This window comes from Mobula hypostoma, chromosome 9 (assembly GCF_963921235.1).
Source record: "Mobula hypostoma chromosome 9, sMobHyp1.1, whole genome shotgun sequence".
Lineage (NCBI taxonomy): Eukaryota > Metazoa > Chordata > Chondrichthyes > Myliobatiformes > Myliobatidae > Mobula > Mobula hypostoma.
Genome location: NC_086105.1, coordinates 26,938,915 through 26,961,500, shown reverse-complemented (window position 1 = coordinate 26,961,500; position 22,586 = coordinate 26,938,915). Strand labels below are relative to the sequence as shown.

The window sequence follows — 22,586 nt, the reverse complement described above, 5'->3', positions numbered from 1 at the left end:
TGTACAGGAGTGAGATATGCCAACTAGTGGAGTGGTGCCGCAGCAACTCAACGTCAGTAAGCCCAAAGAGCTGATTGTGGACTTCAGGAAGGGCATGACAAAGGAACACATACCAATCCTCAGAGGGATCAGAAGTGGAGAGAGTGAGCAGTTTCAAGTTCCTGGGTGTCAAGATCTCTGAGGATCTAACCTGGTCCCAACATATCGAGGTAGTTACAAAGAAAGCAAGACAGCGGTTATACTTCATCAGGAGTTTGAAAAGATTTGGCATGTCAACAAACACACTCAAAAACTTCTATAGATGTACCATGGAGAGTATTCTGACAGGCTGCATCACTGCCTGGTATGGAGGGGCTACTACACAGGACAGAAAGAAGCTGCAGAGGATTGTAAATCTAGTCAGATTCATCTTGGGTACTAACCTACAAAGTACCCAGGATATCTTCAGGGAGCGGTGTCTCAGAAAAACAGCGTCCATTATTAAGGACCTCCAGCACCCAGGGCATGCCCTTTTCTCACTGTTGCCATCAGGGAGGAGGTACAGAAGCCTGAAGGCACACACTCAGCGATTCAGGAACAGTTTCTTCCCCTCTGCCATCCAGCTCCTAAATGGACATTGAACCCTTGGACACTACTTCACCTTTTGTTTCAGTATTTCTGATTTTTGCATGGTTTTAATGTATTCAATACATGTATACTGTAATTGATTTATTTATTTATTATTAATATTTTTTTTTCTTCACTGCTAGATCATGTATTGCATTGAACTGCTGCTGCTAAGTTAACAAATTTTACGTCACATGCCAGTGATAATAAACCTGAGTCTGATTCTGATTATTGTAAATAATTGAAATACTAATACGCTAAAAGTAAAATTGTCGGATAGTATTAAAAAAAGTTTAAATGAACTTCATTATTCTTTTTTCCCTACTTGCCATATTGGGAAACTTCATTCCAATGAATTGGAATTCTGCCCCTTCACCGGGCTTGACTGACAGTTTCACAGAGAACAATTATTCAGCATAATTCTGGCAAGATGGTGGTGCATTCCAGTAAGTTTGCAGCGGTTTCTACGGGGTCAACAAAGGGTGCTAGTGTTCTTTGTAAACTTATTTTTTATGATCGCAAGATCCTGCTAGATATTGAGAACAAGGTACTGCAGGTCTACCCCATCAGCAAGTTGCTCGTTGGTGGAGAAAATGAAGGAGCTGGACCTGGTGCAGATCGTGCTGCTGCTCGATTTCAGTGAGGCATCGGCGTAGTCAGTGCACGAAAGAGGCGTGTGGTCTAACACTGAGTGATCATCTCAGTCACTTTTCTTGTGATTGCAAGGACCTTTTGGACATTGTTAATGTGGAATGCTGCAAGTCTGATTCATTGATTTATTGGCGGGTGGCGGGGGAGCTGCATGGCCTTGGCCATAGCAAGGACTCAGCCTCAAGCCATGGTATCACCTGTTTGCAGCTGCCAGAGAAAGGTGTCAGAGCTGATTCACTGGGTGTGGTGTGGCATGGCGTCCAGGCTGCAGTCAAAGCTGCCACCCCCTGTGTTCACTCGGCAGAAGACAAGCTGTATTGTGGCCAACTGTAGATTTCTATGGCATTCATGGACTCAGGGTCCAGACTATTTTATTTTGTGCGGCGGTATTTGTGAGGGGATCCTGGAGTGCCCCTATTAACTGTTTGAAGAGAGACAGAGAGAGACATTCATCATTGATGGTTTGTTTGGAAAGGAGAGAGAGAGACAGAGTTATTTACCACCAATATGTTGCTTTTGAAAGGAGAGAGAGAGAGAGAGACAAAGGTTGACAGTTGGACTGTCACTTTAAGGCATTGGAAGTAACTTTGGATTTTTACTGAGTTTGGAGTTGGAGACAGCACTGAGCAGCTCGAAAGTTGCTATGGTGACCGAAGGCAGATTGTTGATGTCACTTTCAAGGACTTGGTGCCTGCTTGCATTCCTTTACAGACAAAGGAGGGAGGGACTCTTTGAATGACAGGTGATGCTCAGCCTGGTGAAAAAAATGAGAGGTCACATGATACAGACCTCGGACACATGATCTGGACACTGAATGAGCATTGTTGTGCCCGCAGAGAAAGTGGGCTTTGGAGGATCAATCAGGCGGATTGATCCAAATTGCTGTTCCAACGTAGAAGAAGGGGTTGACTGGTGGGGAGTTGTCTATGTGTCCACCTTCACCTGGGTGATAGCTCCACCACAGAAGACCGGTCCCCCTGGTTAAGGTCACAGTCGGTGACTTGTAAAGGGTTTCGGAGGACGACGAGAAGATTGACGGCATCAGCTCACCTGAGGATTCACCTCACTCTCTCTCTCTCCATCACTACTCAACTACATACCACGAACTGAACTGAACTTTACTCAACATCGTAAGACTGTATCTTTTTACCCCTAGACTTAAAGGAACTTGGTTTTTTCATACATATATATTCCACACTTACTTTTATATATAATCATTGCTAACCTGTGTGATTTATTTACTTTTATATTACTGTATTGCATAGTTACTAATAAATATTATTAGTTGTTAGCAATACGAGACTCCAAAGTGTTTTCCATCTCTGCTGTTTTCTTAACCCCTGTCACAGGGTACATGACAGTATTTTACTGATCTTACATGTGCTTGCTACCCTGTATGTGCTATGTGTGCATTATGCTGTGCATAACTGTTGGCACTGTATTTTGCACCTTGGTCCAGAGTAATGCTGTCTCATTTGGCTGTATTTATGGGTATTCATGTATAGTTGAATGACAACTAAACCTGAGTTGAATTGAGTAATGCCAGGAAATTCTAGCAAATCAGGGCCCCGCATTTGGGCTCTTTTCTGCAGGAGAGCAAGGGAGAAAACTTGTGGATCAACTGGCATCTATCCATCAGCTTTGGGACTAGGTCTTACTTATCAAGGAGCAGCTAAATGCTGGCAGTTCCTTTTAGAACTACAGGCCACATTCAACCTATATATCTTGTCACTCAAAGTCAGGGCTGAATATAGTAAGACGGCCTCCCCTCTTGCCTCCTGCTACTTGCTGAAAATAGTGGCGTACCTGACGATGAATGAATACAACAGATCCCAAAAGTCTCCAAGTACCACCTTGCCGGTCTACATGCAGCATCCTTAAGATCTGAAGGAAACGAATACCCCTGAGAAAAACAAAACAGAAATGACTATGTGAGAAAAACTAAAAAAAAATTGAAAATACTTTTCCTAGTGACTAACAATTCTCTTATGATTCAACTTTCAGTTACATCCTTCATTTGAAGGATCATTTGATTTACATTTCATTTATGTATATGGAGCATTTGTCTTTAGAAAACATACTATCTGCTTTGGTCACAGTTTTGCTTCATTTGTACCACCATTCCATCCTTGCCTAATCTTTACACTTGTTTTCCCTATCCTTAATACATCCAGGTGCATTTTGACAAGAGTTAAAACCAAATTCTAAAGAAGATCAGAGCTCTCACACTCAAATAGTATAAAATCTTTGCAATTCATGGCTATCACCAGGATAGTTATGATTAGGATAGGTATCATTGCAATAGCTATAATTACTATTTTATTTATTTCCTCTTAACACCAAAGCAATAAGTCTGATTTATACTTCTGCGTTAACTGGACGCCCAAACCTACACAAGTGGCCTACGCGCGTTGTCAGCATTTATACTTGTGCATTGGTGTGTCTGCGTCGTTCGGCAATTTGCGCACGTCACGCATGCGCACTCACCTGCCCACGGAAGGCTTCGTGGTCATGGTAGTCTCGGGGTAAACAAGACGCGAGCGTTTTTTTTCCGTGCAAAATGTGTCCTCCATAATTTCGGAGGTCTGTAAAGCTTTATGGAAAGCATTGCAGCCAGAGTTCCTTCCTTGCCCTTCAGTCGCCCAATGGGAAGTTATTGCAGCGTAGGATGACATGCGATGCTGCCAAGCGGACCAATCACAGTTGTTACGGTCTGCGTTGCCGCAACGTGTGGTTACATTTTGGGACAGGTGCGCGTCGCAGCAACGCAAGCTCTCGTGTAGGGTTCCGCGTCGGCTTTGCGTAGGCTTTGCAGTGACGCAGACCTTACGGCGACGCGATGACGCAGAAGTATAAACCAGGCTATAGTTCTGACAGACAATGAATCAACTAAGTACTTTTTATCCAACCTCAAATTTATGATCTGACCATCTAAGTCATATTCATTTGGATAAAATACCATCTATTAAAATTTTAAACTCAAGAGATTCTGCAGATCCTGGAAATCATGAGTAACACACACAAAATGCTGAAGGATCTCAGCATCTATAGAAAGGAAGTCAGAATCGACATTTCAGGCCAAGACCCAATATCAAGACCGGAAAGGGAGGAGGAGCAGCCCAAAATAAGGTGGTGGGGGGGAGGGGGAGGGAAAGGAGGACAAACTAGGTGATAGGTGAAGGGGAAGGTAATGGGTGGTGGAGCAGGAATAACTTCTGGTATCCTGGGAGAATAACTTCTCCCTCCTCTCTTTATTCATTCCCCATTCTAGTGCCCTCTTACCCCTTCTCTTTTCCTCAACTGCCTGTTACCTTCCTCTGGTATCCTTCCTCCTTCCCTTTCTCCCATTGTCCGCTCTCCTCTCCTATCAAATTCCTTCTTCAGCCCTTTACCTTGTCCGCTTATCACCTCCCAACCTCTCAATTCATCCCCCCTCCCCCACCCACCTATCTTCCACCTCACCTATCACCTTCCAGCTTGTACTCCTTCCCTTTGCATCCCCAACTTTTTATTTTAGCTCTTCCTTTCCAGTCTCGATAAAGGGTCTCATCCCAAAACGTTGACTCTTTATTCCTTTCCACTGGTGCCTCCTGACCAGCTGAGCATTTTGTGTATTTATTAAAATTTAATGTATTAAGAAAAACAAAATTAGAATTCTCCCTTTGAAATCTCATTCTATATTCTAATGTTATTCCCATTAATATTCCAACTTTTTATCAGTAAATCTGGTACGGCTGGAGGAAAGTAATTTTTCTGAGTTTAAAAGAAAGAATTCTTAGATTTCTTTTTTTTTAATTGCCTTAAATTGTTAGATGTTGACCTCCAGTCCTTATTGTAACTATATTTTTGAATTTTGCTCAAAGATATTTTCTCCAGATATAGAAAGGGATAATAGACTGAGATTCAAGATTGTTTAATGTCAATTCCAATATGCCAGTGTAAAGGAGAATGAAATAATTGTTACTCAGGATCTGATGCAGCACCAAAATACACAATTAAAGAACACAATAATAAAAAAAACACAATAAATATAAATACATAAGATAGCTTATATATACATCGATTGATCGAGTGTACATAAAGTGACGCCACATACAGGAGTGTCTGTACATAAGGTGACTCTGAAAGGAAATGATAAAGTTGGGGGCATGTAGTGGTGGGTTAATGGGTGAAAGTTGATCAGCTTTTCTGCTTGGGGAAAGTAACTGTTTTTGAGTTTAGTGTCCCTGCTGTGGATGCTACCTAGCCTCCTTCCTGATGGGAGTGAGACAAATAGTCCATGAGGAATTTGGGTTGATCTCTTTCTAATAATGCTGGCTTTTTTCTGGCACCTTTCTGTCTGCATGTCCTTGATGGTGGATAGGCTATACCAATGAAGCACTGGCAGTTTTGATTACCCTGTTGTGGAGCATTCCTGCCAGCTGCAGTGCCATTTCCATACCATGCTGTGATGTGGCATGTTAGAATGCTCTCTACCGTGCATCTGTAGAAAGTCATGAGTACTGATATGCATAGTCCAGCTCTCTTCTGCCTCCTCAGAAAGTAGAGAGATTGGTGAGCTTTCTGGACTGTGTAGGATGCGTTCTGGGACCATGAGAGGTTGTGTGTGATATGCCCTCCCAGGAGTTTGAAACTGCTCACAGTTTCCACTGAGAGGGGTAAAGAGGGGTGTGAGTAGTGTGAGTTCTCCTGAAGTTTGTACTGACCGAAGTCAATAACCATCTCCTTTGGCTTGTTGACAATTGACGAAGAGATGATTCGCCTGGCACCAAGGCCTTGAGTTCTTCTACCTCTTCTCTGTAGCGTGTCTCATCATAAGGGATAAAAACTGATATACCTCAAAGTATTACTGCTTAAAAGCTGTTAATACTATTTAAGGGAAAACAGAATTAAATTTTAATAAAATACAATTAATGATGGCTGGCTGCACATCGTCATGCAATGCACGGATGTAAGTTAATCCATACAAACGTGATGTAATGCATTTTGTTTTCTGTAACACTGGCCAGGCATATACAGTAAAAGGAAGATTAATGCATGGAGGGAAGATGAGGTTCAGTCTCAGAACTCCCTGAAAATGGTGGGCTTTACTTACAAGGAGATATTGCATAGGATGGGATTGCAGGAGACTGAGAACATGATTTTGTAGAGGTCATAAAATTATGAAAGACATTGAAAAAGTGGGCAGTCACAGTCTTTTGTCAAAATTCTGAGGGGCATTTTATTCTAGACATAGGGTGGTGAATCTATGCAACCGGTTTCCAGAGGAGGTGGTAAAGGCAAGTACAATCACAGCATTTAAGAAGCATTTGGATCAGTACAGGGATAGGAATGGAATAGAGGAATAGAAGGATATGGGATTAGTGTAGACAAGCTTTTTATTCATCAAGACCAAGTCATGTTATAGGGCAAACACAAGGAAATCTGCAGATGCTGGAATTTCAAGCAACACACATAAAAGTTGCTGGTGAACGCAGCAGGCCAGGCAGCATCTCTAGGAAGAGGTACAGTCGACGTTTCGGGCCGAGTCCCTTCGTCAGGACTAACTGAAAGAAGAGCTAGTAAGAGATTTGAAAGTGGGTGGTGGAGGGGGAGATCCAAAATTATAGGAGAAGACAGGAGGGGGAGGGATGGAGCCAAGAGCTGGACAGGTGATTGGCAAAAGGGATATGAGAGGATCATGGGACAGGAGGCCCAGGGAGAAAGAAAAGAGGGAGGGGGGAAAACCCCAGAGGATGGGCAAGGGGTATAGTGACAGGGACAGAGGGAGAAAAAGGAGAGAGAGAAAAAGAATGTGTGTATATAAATAAATAATGGATGGGGTACGAGGAGGAGGTGGGGCATTTCTATGCTGCGTGACTCTATGATGTGTACATGCATCAGCTTTTCTCACTTTCTGTTGCTATTCAAAGATGGAACTTCATTCTTTTAGAAACTCAGTGAAACTCTACAATAGAATTCAACAAATAAACAAATTCAAAAAAAAGTTATGGACTTGTATTCTCTTAAGTGTGAGACTCTTCAGCAACCCTCACTTGCCCTGTCATAAATGATGCTACACAGAAAAACAAACATGCACATGATGTGAAATAAATTAAGTCAAGCTTTAAATTAAACAACAAAATTTTGGCCTATTGCAAAAACAAGATTCATAATCAAGATCTTGCATTCTGAAGAACTCATTCAGTTAAACATGGAAACTGGACATTTCAGAAGTCTGTATTTACTTATTAATTTGCAAAACCACCATGCTTTACACCCTTTATCACTGAATCAGAGTTTTCAAATAAACCCCAAAATATTTGCTGATAAATTAAGTTCAAAATCTTGCTGCAATAAAGTACTCCCAAGTTTCATAATGTTAATGAATCTTGTTCAGAATCAAAGTCTATTGCAAGTTTTACAACTGCATCAATTGTTCATTCACTCTAGATTTTCTGGCTTCTACAAACTGATTGGTCCACTGGAGAGACATAATTTCTTTTTGCGGCCTTCATTCAAATTACATTGTGGAACTGTGCAGCAATACCTGATAGCGGAAGTGGCAAACACTTGGCCATTTGATCCAACGCTGAGAACTATGATGGATGCAATCACTACAATCAGATCTGCAAGTAAAAAAAAAGCAGACATGCTAGTTAAGTTTCAATAGTAGGATGATAAAGACATAATTCTTATCTTTTCAAAGCAACATCCACAGAGATCATTGCACTGGTAGTAAACATTCAAAACCCACAGCTGGAACAATTTTCAAACAGCATATTTAACACCATTAAAACACTCAGATGTTCATTCGGATCTACAGGACATTTTGTTTAATGGCAACTGCAGAAACTAGAACTGACCATGATTTAAACAAATGTTAAGGCAGAATATTCAAGAAGAATCCCCTAAAATTCTCACCTATAATTGAAATAGGTTTTCTGGCAAACCGAATCCTTCCTTTAACACCAACATATTTACTCCTGCAGCCTGCAGACCATAGCCGGACGACATATTCAGCTCCAAAAAACACCACTAATACAATTTCCTAAACAGAGAAAGAATGAACTGTTAAGAATGGAGTGATGTTTCTGCATAAAAGCATAAAGTTGATGATAATTACAATAATGGATAAATCTTTAGAATATTTTTTGGACACATTAGCAAAGATAGCAAGTTCAAATTCAAGTACAAATTGCCATTGGACAAGTGTTAGAGTCATGAAGTTACACAGCACAGAAGCAGGCCTTTTTTAACTAGATCCAAGCCAACCATCAAATATCCATTTACCTTAATCCTCCCAAAGGTCCATTTTGTTCAATCCCTCATTCTACAATCGACTACACAATACTCCTAGAATATAGTCAAAAACTGAAGCATGCAAGGAAACCCACACAGTCATAGCAACAGCATGCAAAATCCATAAAGACAGTAAGCAGCAAACGCAGGTTGTTGGAGATATGAGGCAGCAGCTCTACTAGCTCTACCACGGTGCTGTCCATACAGTCATTTTTCTGTGACTAAATTTCTTCAATACCATCCTCAAACATAATTCTAAAATCTTTATTTAATTCCAGTCTGTGCCGAGTGTAACTTAGTATGATGCAATCTATTTCAAGAATTTTTAAACCTCAGTGAAATTAAATAAGCTTTCTCTTTCTACTTATTGTTCAACCTCTTATTTTCCTTTGAAATTATTTAAATTCATTTTCTCCTGTCTTTGATTTCCTTCAAATCCACTTGTGTGTGACTATTGTTTTCAGATGTTTCCAGTGGTTTTCTTAGCCTTTATTTTTGTTCCATTCTTTTTGTGCTGCAAGCACTTTTATTTTCTCGTTGCACCATCTCCCTTCCTTCCATTCGATGTGCATACGGGATAAAGATTATCAGCAGTTTTCCTGATTATGTTTAAAGTTAATACCATTATCATTAAAATACAGAAATCTAATTTTCAACCGTGTTGGCGTGTGGCCAAGTGGTTAAAGCATTCGTCTAATGATTTGAAGGTCGCTAGTTCGAGCCTTGGCTGAGGCAATGTCTGTGTCCTTGAGCAAGGCACTTAACTACTCATTGCTCTGCGACAACACCGGTGCCAAGCTGTATGGGTCCTAATGCCCTTCCCTTGAACAACATCGTTGGCGTGGAGAGGGGAGACTTGCAGCATGGGCAACTGCTGGTCTTCCATACAACCTGCGCCCTGGAAACCGTCCAAGGTGCAAATCCATGGTCTCTTGAGACTAATGGAGGCCTATAACAAAAAAAATTCAACCTTATATTTATTAGAATTATTAGTTCTTAAGGAAAAAACTATGTAGATCAATGCTAGCTCAATTTTATAAGGTATTTTAAAGTGATTGGCATGCAGATTAAGAAACCTCCATTCCAAACATCAACACTCAGTTGCACTTAACTCCAAGTTGTAAAATGTAAAAGTAAGTGTATTCAGCCTATAATATGAGGTGTCTAGCTCACAGGATGGCTCAAAACTGAACAATAATCTAGCCCATAAAAGTGGCAGTACAGGAACAATAATTTTTTTTAAATCCACTGGTCCAAAGTTACTTTTCCCATAATGCCATGAGAAAAGTTTCAACTTATCCACTTTTTTGGATTTGTTGTTGGTGGAGTGATCATCAGGTGAAGTTTTCTGATGTGTTTTCTTCTACTGATATTGGTGTCTTTACAAAAACATTAATTGCAATTATTAAATTACAGCAAAACATTCCAGTTCTTCCTTAGAATGCTACTTGTATTTCTGCTCACCCCGACATAGATGTGAGTCAATGTCTATTTTTCTTTAGTTCACATTGAACAAAATCTTCTGAAAGCCTATCCTCATTTCCAATAACGGTTGATCAAAATGTGCAGCATTTGGATGAGTTTTCCTTACAACTTGGAATCTCTAACCGTATCCAATGAGGTGTCACTAACATAAATGAAAATTTGGAGCACTGTTCTTACCCTTCTTTATGCTCTTGGTACTTTTCAATACAACAGAGAATCTGCTAGAGGAACTAAGAGTGGACAGGGGAGATGGCCAGTATAAAAAGAGAAACATGGAAACAGGAGTGAGAAAGAATGAGATGAGAGAGTAACTGAGTGAGAGAGAGAGAGAGTGAGTGGAGAGAGTGGCTGAATGAGAGAGGGTGAGTGAGTGAGTGTGAGGGAGAGAGCGTGAGAGCAAGAGAGAGAGAGAGAGATTCAATACAACCAACATAAAATGGAAAATGAAGATTAGAGGAATAAACATGGAAAAGGAGCACAGCTTTTTACTTTGCTCACACATTAACAGCACAGAACCATTGTAAATTCAAATGTTCTGAATGGGAGGAAGACAGAGTGGGGAAATACTGGAAATACTCTGTAGATCAGACAGCTTTCATGAAGAGAGGGGCAACATTAAAACTTTGAATCAGAGTTCAGAGTGCTTAGAGATACATTAGTGACCAGTGTGAACTACAAGCCTCTTACAGCTGGATTGCTGATATACCCACTCCCCAGAATACAGATTCCTTATTCCATTTTCCCAATTTCTCTCTAGTATCCATTTAACAAGGCACCTTTTATAAAATTGCTTTAGTATATCTTTGTTCTTCAAACATGGTTATCCTTCCATCATCGGTTTACAGCCTTCCTACTGATGACTGTTTTGAATTTTACACCATTATTTTATGCTTGATGAACATTGGTGTTGTTCCTCTCAGTGCCTTGTGGCATATTGGGCAGCAGCCTTGCAGTTTCTTTAGCATTTGTCTGATTTTTACGAGGCTGAGTTGCTTGCTCGATGCTCAACCCGGCATGGATGGAAAGCGTGCAAGGGGCCGGCTGAATTCGAACCTGTGACCACTCACCTCAAAGTCCGGTGCAGGTGCCACTACACCACTGGCCTTGATGAGCATCAGTTTACTTTGTTTATTTTGCGGATTTTTAAAAATTAAATCTATATCAGAATCACTTTTTTTGCCAGTGGAACATACCAGAATTGTTTGAGGTTTGGTGCCAAGCATACAACACAGGACAATACCATAACAGACAACACAACAGCAACCAACAGCTTACAAGACAAAAGTGCAAACAGCCATGGGCAATCAACAACTAGTAGAAACATCAATAATCAAACTTAAATAAATGTGAACTTATGAACAAACTCAATAATTACCAACAGAAGAGTGAGAGAGAGAGCAGGAAAGACCATTTAATGGATGTTGTGCAGGGACAGTTAGAGTATTACACCTGAGTGAATTTTGTTGAGAAGCTGGATAGCTACAGGAAAGAAGCTTCAAAGATGACATGTAGACCTGGTGGTGATGGACTTGTAGTGTCTCCTTGATGGTAATTTGCTGAATAAGTGACTGTTAGAGTGGGTGGAGTCAGCGGTGATTTTTTTTTTAGCTCTTTTCCTCACTCTGGCGATGAACAGGTATTCAAATGTCGGTAGCTGACAGTCAATGACCTTCTCCACTGAGTGGATCACTCGCTGCAACATGGACTTGGAGAGGGAGGAGGCGGCGGGAAACCGAACAGTGACAGAGGTGGTCGCAACACCCTAAATGATGGCTGAGCAAAATTCAACAGGTCACACCCTGAGCTGTTAAGCTCCCCAAGCTGGTATAAGAAGAACAATCTCTCCTGGACTTTCCTAGCGATGAGCGTAGCGTGCTTGTCCCACTTCGATGTACTGGTAATGGTAGTCCCCAGGAATTTGAATGACTTGGCCACAGACGGCGTCCAACCATTAACTTCCAAGGGTAGAGGGTTGTTGGCAGGTCAACCCTCATTTCCACGGTCTTGATAACATTAAGCTCCAAGTTGTTATGAGCACACCCTGCTGCAAGACAAGTCTACCTCTCTTTAATAGCAGGTCACATCATTATTAGAGATGAGACCAACTACAGTCATGTCATCTGTGAACTTTAGGATTTTATTTGTTTGTGGAGGTACAGTCATTTGCATACAGTGAAGACAGGAGGGGTGAAAGATCACAGCCCCGGGGAAAGCCTGTGCTTATAGACATTGGATTGGACAAGTAGGTGCCCAGCCTTACATAATGCTTCCTTCCTGACGGGAAGTTTGTAATCCACTGATAGATACTGTAGGGTACTGACAGCTGGATTAGCAACTCCAGAACAAGTAGTGTTGAAGGTGAAGCTATAATCCACAAACATGATCCTCATATAGGTGTTGGGAGAGTCCAGGTGTTGAAGAATGTAATGAAGACACAAGTTAACTCCATCCTCAACTGAACGTTTCCATAACCAGTGAAGTCAGAGCAACTGACCTATATTCATTAAGTCCAGTGATGTTGTCTTTCTGGGGAACTGGAATGATTGTAGCAACTTTAAAAGGAAATAGCGTCTCTAATAGATTTTTATTTTACATTTCTAGACAATGCGTCTTTCATGAATTCAATAATCCAAAGAAGAAGCCTATTTTTAATTATAAGCAATCTGCTTTGAGGAACATTAATAAAAGCAATGCAATTTTTTCCCTTTTTAAACTTGCAGCTGACTGGTTGACAAAATAGTGCATCAACATTAATCCTTGACATACATTCATCATTCATCTAGTCCATGCCAAGACAAATAATAAAATAATGCTTGGTCAGGTTAAATAAAAGCATGCAAATGGCAGAATGAATTTCAAAATCAACCTTATGTTATTCCCAAGCACCAACACCTTACTGTTGTTGTTAATGTGTACAACCTGTAATAATGCACAGCAGCAGGTTGATGAAGTAATTTTAATTGCCCTCTTCAAACTTTTAAAAAGTAGTGTCAGAAAAGCCACTAGTTCCAGACTTTTCAATGAGCCACATGCATATCACAATTTCTTCCTCACTAATGGGTCAGAACCTTATAATTTCCTACCTATTGAGATAGTAAGAAATCCAATCACTACAACTTCTGATTCATGGTTTCAAACAGAAACCTCTACAACTCATTTCCTTCCATAAATACTGTTCAACTCACAGAGTTCCTTCAGAAGGAAAAATACCATTACTAAAATCTCAAGGCAAGTAGCAATAGGCAAAAAGGCAGCCTTACTTAAAAAGAAAACTATTTAAATATAATCAATCCTTTCAATATCTCCAAAATAAGCAAGATATGCTTTCTTTGAATCAAATCAATTCAGTCTGTCTAATCTCACACCTGCCTGCTGGCAGATCCTCATTGTGATTAATTCTGTGGCACTCTATCAATAAGACTTTCGCAACTGAAAATCTAGATTGTTAGCTTGTAAACAAAGCTTTGAGAAATTCTGATTTTTTTTTATTTTTCTCTGTGGGCAATGGGGGTCGGTCTTGTTATTTTTTTTAAATTGGGTTCATTCGGGTTCCTAGCTTTGCGACTGCCTGTAAAGCAAACAAATCTGAAGTTTATCCAATCACAAACAAGAGAAAGTATGCAGATGCTGGAAATCCAAACAACATACACACAAAATGCTGGAGGAACTCAGCAGGCCAGGCAGCATCCATGGAAAAGAGTATAGTTGACATTTTGGGCTGGGATCTTTCATCAAGGTAGTATAATTTATACATTCTTTGATAAAAAATGCACTTTGACAGAATAAACCCTTGATAGTTGCCAGTGTAATCCATTAGCAGATGCTACAATTAACTGCCATGTTTTCTGTAAGGATTTCTGCTTTAGTCACTCTACCACAAGTGTAGACAATGTTCTGTCCAACATGACCTGAGAATTTATTGCTATCCAATTGACATTTTGTAAACTTTACTTGCAAGTACCCTCCTGATGATCTGATTTAAAGGTGTGCCCTTCCCCTCAACCATCCTTCAATACCCTTCAGATGATAGAAGGCCAGAATTTGAGTTAAATGGGAACACAAGTGGTGTGGCTTTTTTTTTAAAGCACAGTATCAATTTATTCCACCTGAAAACAATTACAAAGATTATACAGTATTTTTTTTAAAATGTGAACTGCAATTTGGTACAGGATATACGTTCCTTACCAATTTGATGCAATTTGCAAATCTGAATGCTCATATTTTGCAGGTAGGTAAATGTTTCTGTAAATCCATATTGCTCAATAATCTGTAATTCATAACAAATTTTATTTTAAGAAACCAGAAACATATATGATTTTGTGATATACCACAAGACACGTTTTGGTCTTTGTGCAATACATCACTGAAACAATACACTCAGTGACCATATTATTCGGTCTCTCCTGCATCTAATAAAATGGCCACCGTTATGTTTGCTGTCCTCTGCTGCTATAGACCATCCACTTCAAGGTTCAACATTCATTCATAGGTGCTCTTCTGCACACCACTGTTGTAATGCATGGTTATTTGAGTTACTGTCGTGTTCTTGTCAGCTTGAACCAGTCTGGCTATTCTGCTCTGACCTCTCTCATTAACAAGGTGTTTTTACCCATAGGACTACCACGAACTGGATGGACTTTTTTTTTGTTTCTTCACACCATTTTCTGTAAACTCTAGAGACTATTGCGCATGAAAACTCCAGGAGATCAACAGATTCTGAGATACTTAAAACACCATGTCCAGCACCAACAATCATTTCATGGACAAAGTCTCTCAGATCTCATTTCTTCACCATTCTGATGTTTGGTCTGAACAGCAACTGAATCACTTGACCGTGTCTGCATGCTTTCCTGCACTGAGTTGCTGCTACATGATTGGCTGATTGAATATTTGTGTTAACAAGCAGGGGTACAGGTGTATCTAATAAATTGGCCACTATATCAAATGGTGAATATGTCTATCAAATCCAAGAGGAAATGTACTATCACACAGGGATTTGGGTAATTGTTCAAATTACAGCTGTTAGCATCAGCTCCTTAACTGTCAATTATCAGGCTCCAGGCTTCCTTGAAGCAGAATTTAATCACTGCACAGAAGGTGCCCTTTCATATAATGCATTTGTGAAGACTAATGCTTATGTAACGAACACAAATTTATTCATATAAAATGGAACATGATAGGTTTTTCATATTTATTCATCTATCACCGAAAAGATTGTGATAGACTACCACTGTCAGCGGAAAATCTCAAACCTACAGCTTTCTCTCCTTTAAGTGAGGCCTTCAGTGCCTGTTCCAGTAAAGCCACCCATAACAGCTGTACTCCAGATCTCCTCACCTAAAGTCCAGTTTCAAAACATGCAGTACAGAACTGGCTCAGACATTCATAAGATTTAGCTCTCCTTTGGATTTATTTTGCTCCCTTTTAGTAAAACCACTTAATGTTTGGTATTAGCTGGAAGGTCAAGGATGACCACTGAATGATCTACTACAATTAACCTCCCTAAACATACTTTGCATCTGTAATATCTGACAAAAAGTGTTCAAAAATGTTTTCGTTACTAATCAGAGATCCATTGAGGACTCTGCTTTTTTTTTCAAACTGTGATGATTATTGGGAGACAATCATCTCCCCGAAAATCCAGATAATTCTAAATTCCAACATGAACTTTACAAACCATCTCACCATATGTCACACATATTGATCCTTGGAACTCATTCCCATTAATCTTCCGCCTCCCATCTCCACTTCCCTGTCCATCTTGGTCCTGAACCAAATTAATCAGCCATAATTCCTTTAGAAAGGAAAAATTCACCTTGATACTTTCCCTTAACAACCACCTATTTCCAGAGCCATGCTCTTCACTCTTACCCTATCGTTCTCAGAACCATCAAGTTAACTTTCCACTTATTGCAAAACCAAAATATACAGACCCAAAATATGGCTTTTGACATTCTTTGTGAGAATGGAATTGTGTAAAATTCAAAAAGAAACTACAGATGTTGTAATTTTTAAATAAAAATAGAAAATTCTAGAAATACTCGGCAGGATCAAGCAGTAAAAATTCCTTCCTTTGTAGAGGTGCTTTATTAATGCAGTTGTCCCAGCAAAACAAAAATAACCTTTGCCATAGACCCTATGAACATTGCTGACCATGAACTTAACAATCATAACCTGCCAATATACTAAATGCAGACCTTGGCAAAAGATGAATGGATTTTATAAAATAAATGGAAAGCGTGAAGAGAAATAAAATTTAAATGTTGCAGTCAAAGACCGCGGATCAGAACAGGGAAGAGAAAACAAGTTAGTTTTAATTTGGTGAAAATCCTGAGGTGAAATGGACATTCTGTCCCTACCTTCCCAACTTCCTCTGCAGTTTCTAGCTTTTCCAGTTCTGATTAAGAGTCTTGTTCTGTAAAATTAACTTTTTCATTTTTTTTAAAAAGAGATTCTGCAAGTAACAGGCCCCAAACAAGAGAAATTCTGCAGATGTTGGAAATCCAAGCAACACACACAAAAATTCTGGAGAAACTCGGCAGCCAGACAGCACCTATGGAAAAAAGTACAGTCGGCGTTTCAGGCCAAAATGACGGTATTTTTTTCCATAGATGCTGTCTGGCCTGCTGAGCTCCAGCATTTTGACAGTAACAGGCCCTTTCGGCACAACGAACCTACATCACCAAATTACACCCATGTGACCAATTAACCTACTACCCTGTAGGTCTTTGGCATGTGCGAGGAAACCTGAGCACCCGGAGCAAATCCACATGGTCACAGGGAGAATACACAAACTCATTACAAACAGCAGCAAGAATTGAAACTGGGCTATTTGCACTGTAATAACATTACGCTAACCATTACATCGCCATTTTGCTATATATTGTTGCTGTCTTACCTGCAGAATTTTTCCACCATTTTTTTGTTTACAATCCCTCAATATTTTCCTCACCGATTTTCATAACAACTTTTCTTGGTGATTCAAACTGATTTCACGTTTGCTTCCACTTATATTTATCATTGAGTGATGGTATATCTGCCCACTCCACAACATCACCTTGGAATAGTATTGACATGAAGATAACACTCTACTATGTCTGGAAAGTAAAACAAGGCACTGAGGATACCCAAAAATTTGCAATACAAACCGAATGTGATAGAATTACTAAGGAGGTCAAGTAGCATTAACAGAAGGAGAAAAAGAATCAACATTTCAAGTCACAGGCGTTTCATCAGAACCATTTGTGATCGATCGCTAATCTACACCGTTTGTACCTTGTTACACTCTGCAGAGGAGGAACAGGCCAATTACAAGAGAAATATTTATAGATTGAATATTTACATATCTTTCATTACGTTTACCACTCTCCCTATAACTCAAGCCCTCTAGTATCGGCAACATCCTAGTAAATCTTGACTGCATTCTTTCTAGTTCAACCAAATCTTTCCCATTAGAGAAGGGGTTCCCAAACTTCTTTTATGCTATGGATCCCTACCATTAACCGAGGGGTCAGGTTGGGAATCCCTACATTAGAGGGTGACCGAAATTGTACACAGTACTCCAAGTGTGGCCTTATACAATGCAACACTATGTCCCAACTCCCAATACTCAATGCCCTGACTGATAAAGGCCAGTGTGCAAAATGCCTTTTTCACCACCATGTCTACCTGTGATGCCACTTTCAGCAAAGTATGCACTTGTATTCATTCCTAGGTCTCTCTGTTCCGTTTCACTCTCTGGTGCTCTACCATTGATTGTACAAGTTATATGCAAGTTTGACTTTCCAAAATGCATCACCTCACACTCACCTGTGTTGAAATCCATTTGCCATTCCTTGGCCCACTTCCCTAACTGATCAAGATCCCCTTGTAATTCATGACAACCTTCTTCACTATCAACACCTCTTAATTGTGTCGTCCACAAACTTACTAATCAACCCTAATGCATTTGCTTGCAAGTCATTTATGTACTGTAAATAATGAATAACAATGGTGCCAATACTGACCCCTGCAGCACACCACTGGTCACAGTCCTCCATTCTGAGAATCAAACTTCATCCAGCACACTCTGCTTTCTGCCTCTGAGCCCATTCTGAATTCATCTAAATAGCTCTCTTTAGATTTCATGGGACCTAACCTTCCAGAACAGCCTACCAAACAGGACCTTGTCAAACACCTTGCTTTTAGTCCAAATAAACGACATCCACTACCCTACCCTTATCAACCACTTTCAGCTACCTCTTCAACAAAGTATAAAAGGTTCCTTGAGCACAACTTCCCACACACAAAGCCATGATGACACCTCCTAATCAGACTCTATCTGTTCAAATGCTGGTAGATCCTATGACTTGGAATTGCCTCCAGTCACTTCCCCACTAGATGTCAGGCTGACCATCCTGGCTGGTCCTTGCTACTCTTCTTAAACACCTCCCAGTCTTCAGGAACTCCACCAGTGGCAAATGATGGAACAAGTATCTCCACAAAGGCCTCTGTACTTTTTCTCTAGCTTCCCATAAAGTCTGAGGACGCACTCAGTCAGGCCCTAGGGATTTATCCACCTTAAAGACCTATAAGTCTGCAAATACCTCCACCAGAGTGATAATAAATTTCCTCTGAAATATCTCCAATACTTCCTTTTATCTTAAGCAACCATGATTTTCTCCTCAGTAAACACAGAAAAGAAAAATATTCATTAAAATTCCACCCACCTCCAGCACCGTAAGTCACAGATGACTCTGTTGACCACTAAAGGTGAGGGGCTACTCTCTCTATAGCCACCTTTTTAGTCTTATTATAGCTAAAAAGCTCTTGGGATTTTCCTTAACCCTACCTGCCAATCTACCCCATGCTTTTTCTTTGCACTCCTGATTTCCTTCTTAAGATTATTCTTAATCTTTTATAGTTATCCATTGATTCACTTATTCCCAACCTCCTAAACCCAATGTCTGCTTCCTTCCTTTCCTTGATCAGAGCTCTCATCAGCTAGGGTCCCTTAAATTATCCAGGGTTACCCCTCTCCTAAACAGGAGCTTGCTGCTTGTTCCTCTTCTCTTCATACAAGCTTAAGTAATCAACCTCTGCTTGATCATGTCTCATTTAATTCCTCATCTTCATCTATCGGAGCAAGCTTCTGGACTCAAACTTAAATTCGGTGACCCCAAAATGAAGGTGAACTGAAGAAAATGTGATTGTCATCTGCTACAGTCCAAATTGCAGCCGCAGCAAAAAAGGAACATATAAATAAAGCCTGTCAAAGATACGACTTGCATTCACTACAGAAATCTAGGAAGTGCTAGACGCACATTAATTCAAACTGAATTTTATGATCACTAGCAAGGGTAGTTTTGGCCCTGCTTTGTGAGTTTCCTCAAGCTTTGGCCCTTCTTCAGGTTCATATAGAAAAACAGCTCCAAGAAAACTCAATATGCATAGAAATTCAATGACTAAAGCCTTCCTATCCACCTACAGCTGGTCCAGATTAAACCTAAGCTGTAACATGTGCAACAGCAATCTCTTGAACCTTCTCAAACTTCAATGTTCACTAACACTCAAACTTCAGAAATTCTGCATAACCAACTCTCCAACCATTCACAAGCCTGAAAGTCATTGAGGATCCTTTAAACAGCATACTTTGTAATGGTGTGTGGGGATGTGTCTTTCCAGCTGTTTCATATCAGATTCCATAGGCAAACCCAATAAGAGGTCCAATTTGGGGCAGTACAGTGATACACCTGAAAGGGTACCTGCCTCACAGCACCTGTGAGCTAGTCTGACCAACAGTATCATCTACTGTATGTGGAGCTTGCACATTTTCCCTATAACCACATGGGTTTTATCTGGGTATTCCCATTTCCTCCCACAACCCAAAGGCATGTGGGCTTATAGGAATATCAACCACCGTAAATCACACCTAATGTATAGTTGAGCAAGAATATGAGGGAGTTGGTGGAAGACAGAGAAAATAGGTCATATGAAAAATAGGCTTGTATTTAAGGCACATGATAAAATGGGCCATAGTCAGCAGTTTCCTCAAGGGAAAATCTTGCTTGACAAATCTGTTGGAATTCTTTGAAGAAATAACAAGCGGGATAGACAAAGGAGAATCAGTTGATGTTGTGTACTTGGATTCTCAGAAGGCCTTTGATAAGGTACCACACATGAGGCTGTTTACCAACCTACGAGCCCATGGTATTAAAGGAAAGATTCTAGATTCTAACGTGGATAAAGCAGTGGCTGATTGGCAAGAGGCAAAGAGTGGGAATAAAGGGATCCTTATCTGGTTGTCTGCCTGGTGCTTGTGTTGGGAACGATTCTTTTTACGTTATATGTCAATGCCTTGGATGATGAAATTGATGGCTTTGTGGTAAGTTTGCAGACAGTACGTGGATAGGTGGAGGGAAAGATTGCTTTGAGGAAATAGGACAGGCCATAGAAGGACGTAGACATATTAGAAGGATGGACAAAGAAGTGGCAAATGGAATACAGTGTCAGGAAGTGTATGGTCATGCACTTCGTAGAAGAAATGACAAGTTTGCAGATGGTACAAAGATAAGTGGAAGGGCAGGTAGAATTGAGAAGCAGGGAGTCTGCCAAAGGACTTGGGCAAATTGAGAGAATGGGCAATGAAGTGGCAAATAGAATATAGTGTAGAGAATTGTATGATTATGCACTTTGGTACAAGGAATTAAAGCATAGACTATTTTCTAAACAGGGAGAAAATTCAAAAATCAAAGGTGCAAAGGGACCTGGGATTCCTTGTGCAGGATTCCCTAAAGGTTAATTTGCACATTGAGTATGTGGTGAGGAAGGCAAATGCAATATTAGCATTCATTTCAAGAGAACTAGAATATAAAAGCAAGGATGTAATGTTGAGATTTTATGAAGCACTGATGAGGCCTCAGTTGGAATATTGTGAGCAGCTTTGGGCCCCTTATCTTAGAAAGGATGTGCTGAAACTGGAGAGGGTTCAAAGGAGGTCCATGAAAATAATTCCAGGATTAAATGGTTTTTCTAATGAAGAGCATTTGATGGCTCTGGACCTGTATTCACTAGGATTCAGAAGAATGAGGGGTGACCTAATAGAAACCTATCAAATAGTGAAAGGCTTTGATAAAGTAGATATGGAAAGGATGTTTCCTATGGTGGGAGAGTCTAAGATCAGAGGACACAGCCTCAGAATAGAGGGGCATCCTTTTAGAACAGAGATGAGGAGGAATTTCTTCACCCAGAGAGTGGTGAATCTATGGACTTCTTTGCCACAGGCAGCTGTGGAGGTCAAATCTTTATGTATATTTAAGGCAGAAGTTGATAGATTCTTGATTGGTTGGGCATGAAGGGATACAGGGGGATTGGGGCTGAAAGGAAAAATGGGTCAGCCATGGTGGAGCAGACTCGATGGGCCAAATGGCCTAATTCTGCTCCTATACCTTCTGGTCTTATGGTCTAAAATCCCAGAAGATCAGCAATTTCTGAGACATTCAAACCACCCTGTCTGGCACAAATATGGTCCAAGTCACCAAAATCACATTTCTTCCCCATTGAAATGAAAAGTCCAAACAACAACTGAACCTCTTGACCATGCCGGCATGCTTTTATATATTGAGTTGCTGTTACGTGATTGGCTAAATAAGTATTTGCATTAACAAGCAGGTGTGTAAGTTTACCTAATAAAGTGGCCACTGTGTGTCGTTGCAGATCTTGAAAGTGAATTACTCTTAAATTCTAGATGAAAGCATATTTGGACTTACAGTGTCAAAGTTTGAGTGGCTAATACCCCATATGGTGGTAACATAAAACTGGAAAAAAGTAATTTTCAATACACAATTGAACACAAGTTCATGGAAGTGGAGCTCTACTTTTCACAGCACACCTGTGAGTGAAAAAGAATGAAATGTCAAATATTAAATGTTATTTCGATCAGAGTGCCACATTTATGTTAATTAGTATTGTGATCATTACCTCAAACAAACCATGAATTTTGAGTGGTACAGAGTAGGATGCAGCTTTTAAAGGCTCCTCAAAGGGGTCCTGACCTCATTGCATTAAAATGTCACAGAAACATTATATTATTTTATGTAAGTTATTATGAAAAGAAAAATGAGAAGCAGATTTACTTCAAAGAAGCAAACAAAAATATCACTGTCTTGGAAACGTGCCAAACAGAAAAACATAATTGGAAGATAAATTTACTGGTTGAAGGAATTAAAATACTGCCAATTTATTTGATAATCAGAAACCCATTCATATAATTATTTAAAAGTAGAGCAGGCTTAAAAATTAATACGATAAGTTGCATCACCTGCATCCATTTAAAAAATAATGGACTAGAATTTTGTTGAAATCTTAGTGGCCCATTTTGGATGTCTTTTTAAATGCATTTTAAGACAACAGTATGTCAAGGTTGTGGGCATTATTATTAATCCCAACAATGGAATGTAACAATGCTAATTCTTCTAAAAACTCCCCATGACTTATCCAAATCAGTCATGACTGCAGTATCAGTACCATTTCGAAAAATGTTCACACTGCACTACTAGTTCTATGCTTAACCCTTTAAAATGTGT

At 40.0% G+C, this 22,586-nt stretch overlaps 1 protein-coding gene across 1 annotated transcript in view; it reads right to left on the bottom strand.

Annotated features, from left to right (window-relative positions):
- Window positions 1-22,586, bottom strand: part of kcnq1.2 (potassium voltage-gated channel, KQT-like subfamily, member 1.2) — a 409,546-nt gene that overhangs the window by 325,974 nt on the left and 60,986 nt on the right. Inside the window, 3 exon segments of the mRNA XM_063059641.1 lie at window positions 3,064-3,160; window positions 7,787-7,865; window positions 8,161-8,287. Coding sequence (XP_062915711.1) covers window positions 3,064-3,160; window positions 7,787-7,865; window positions 8,161-8,287 — 303 coding nt within the window.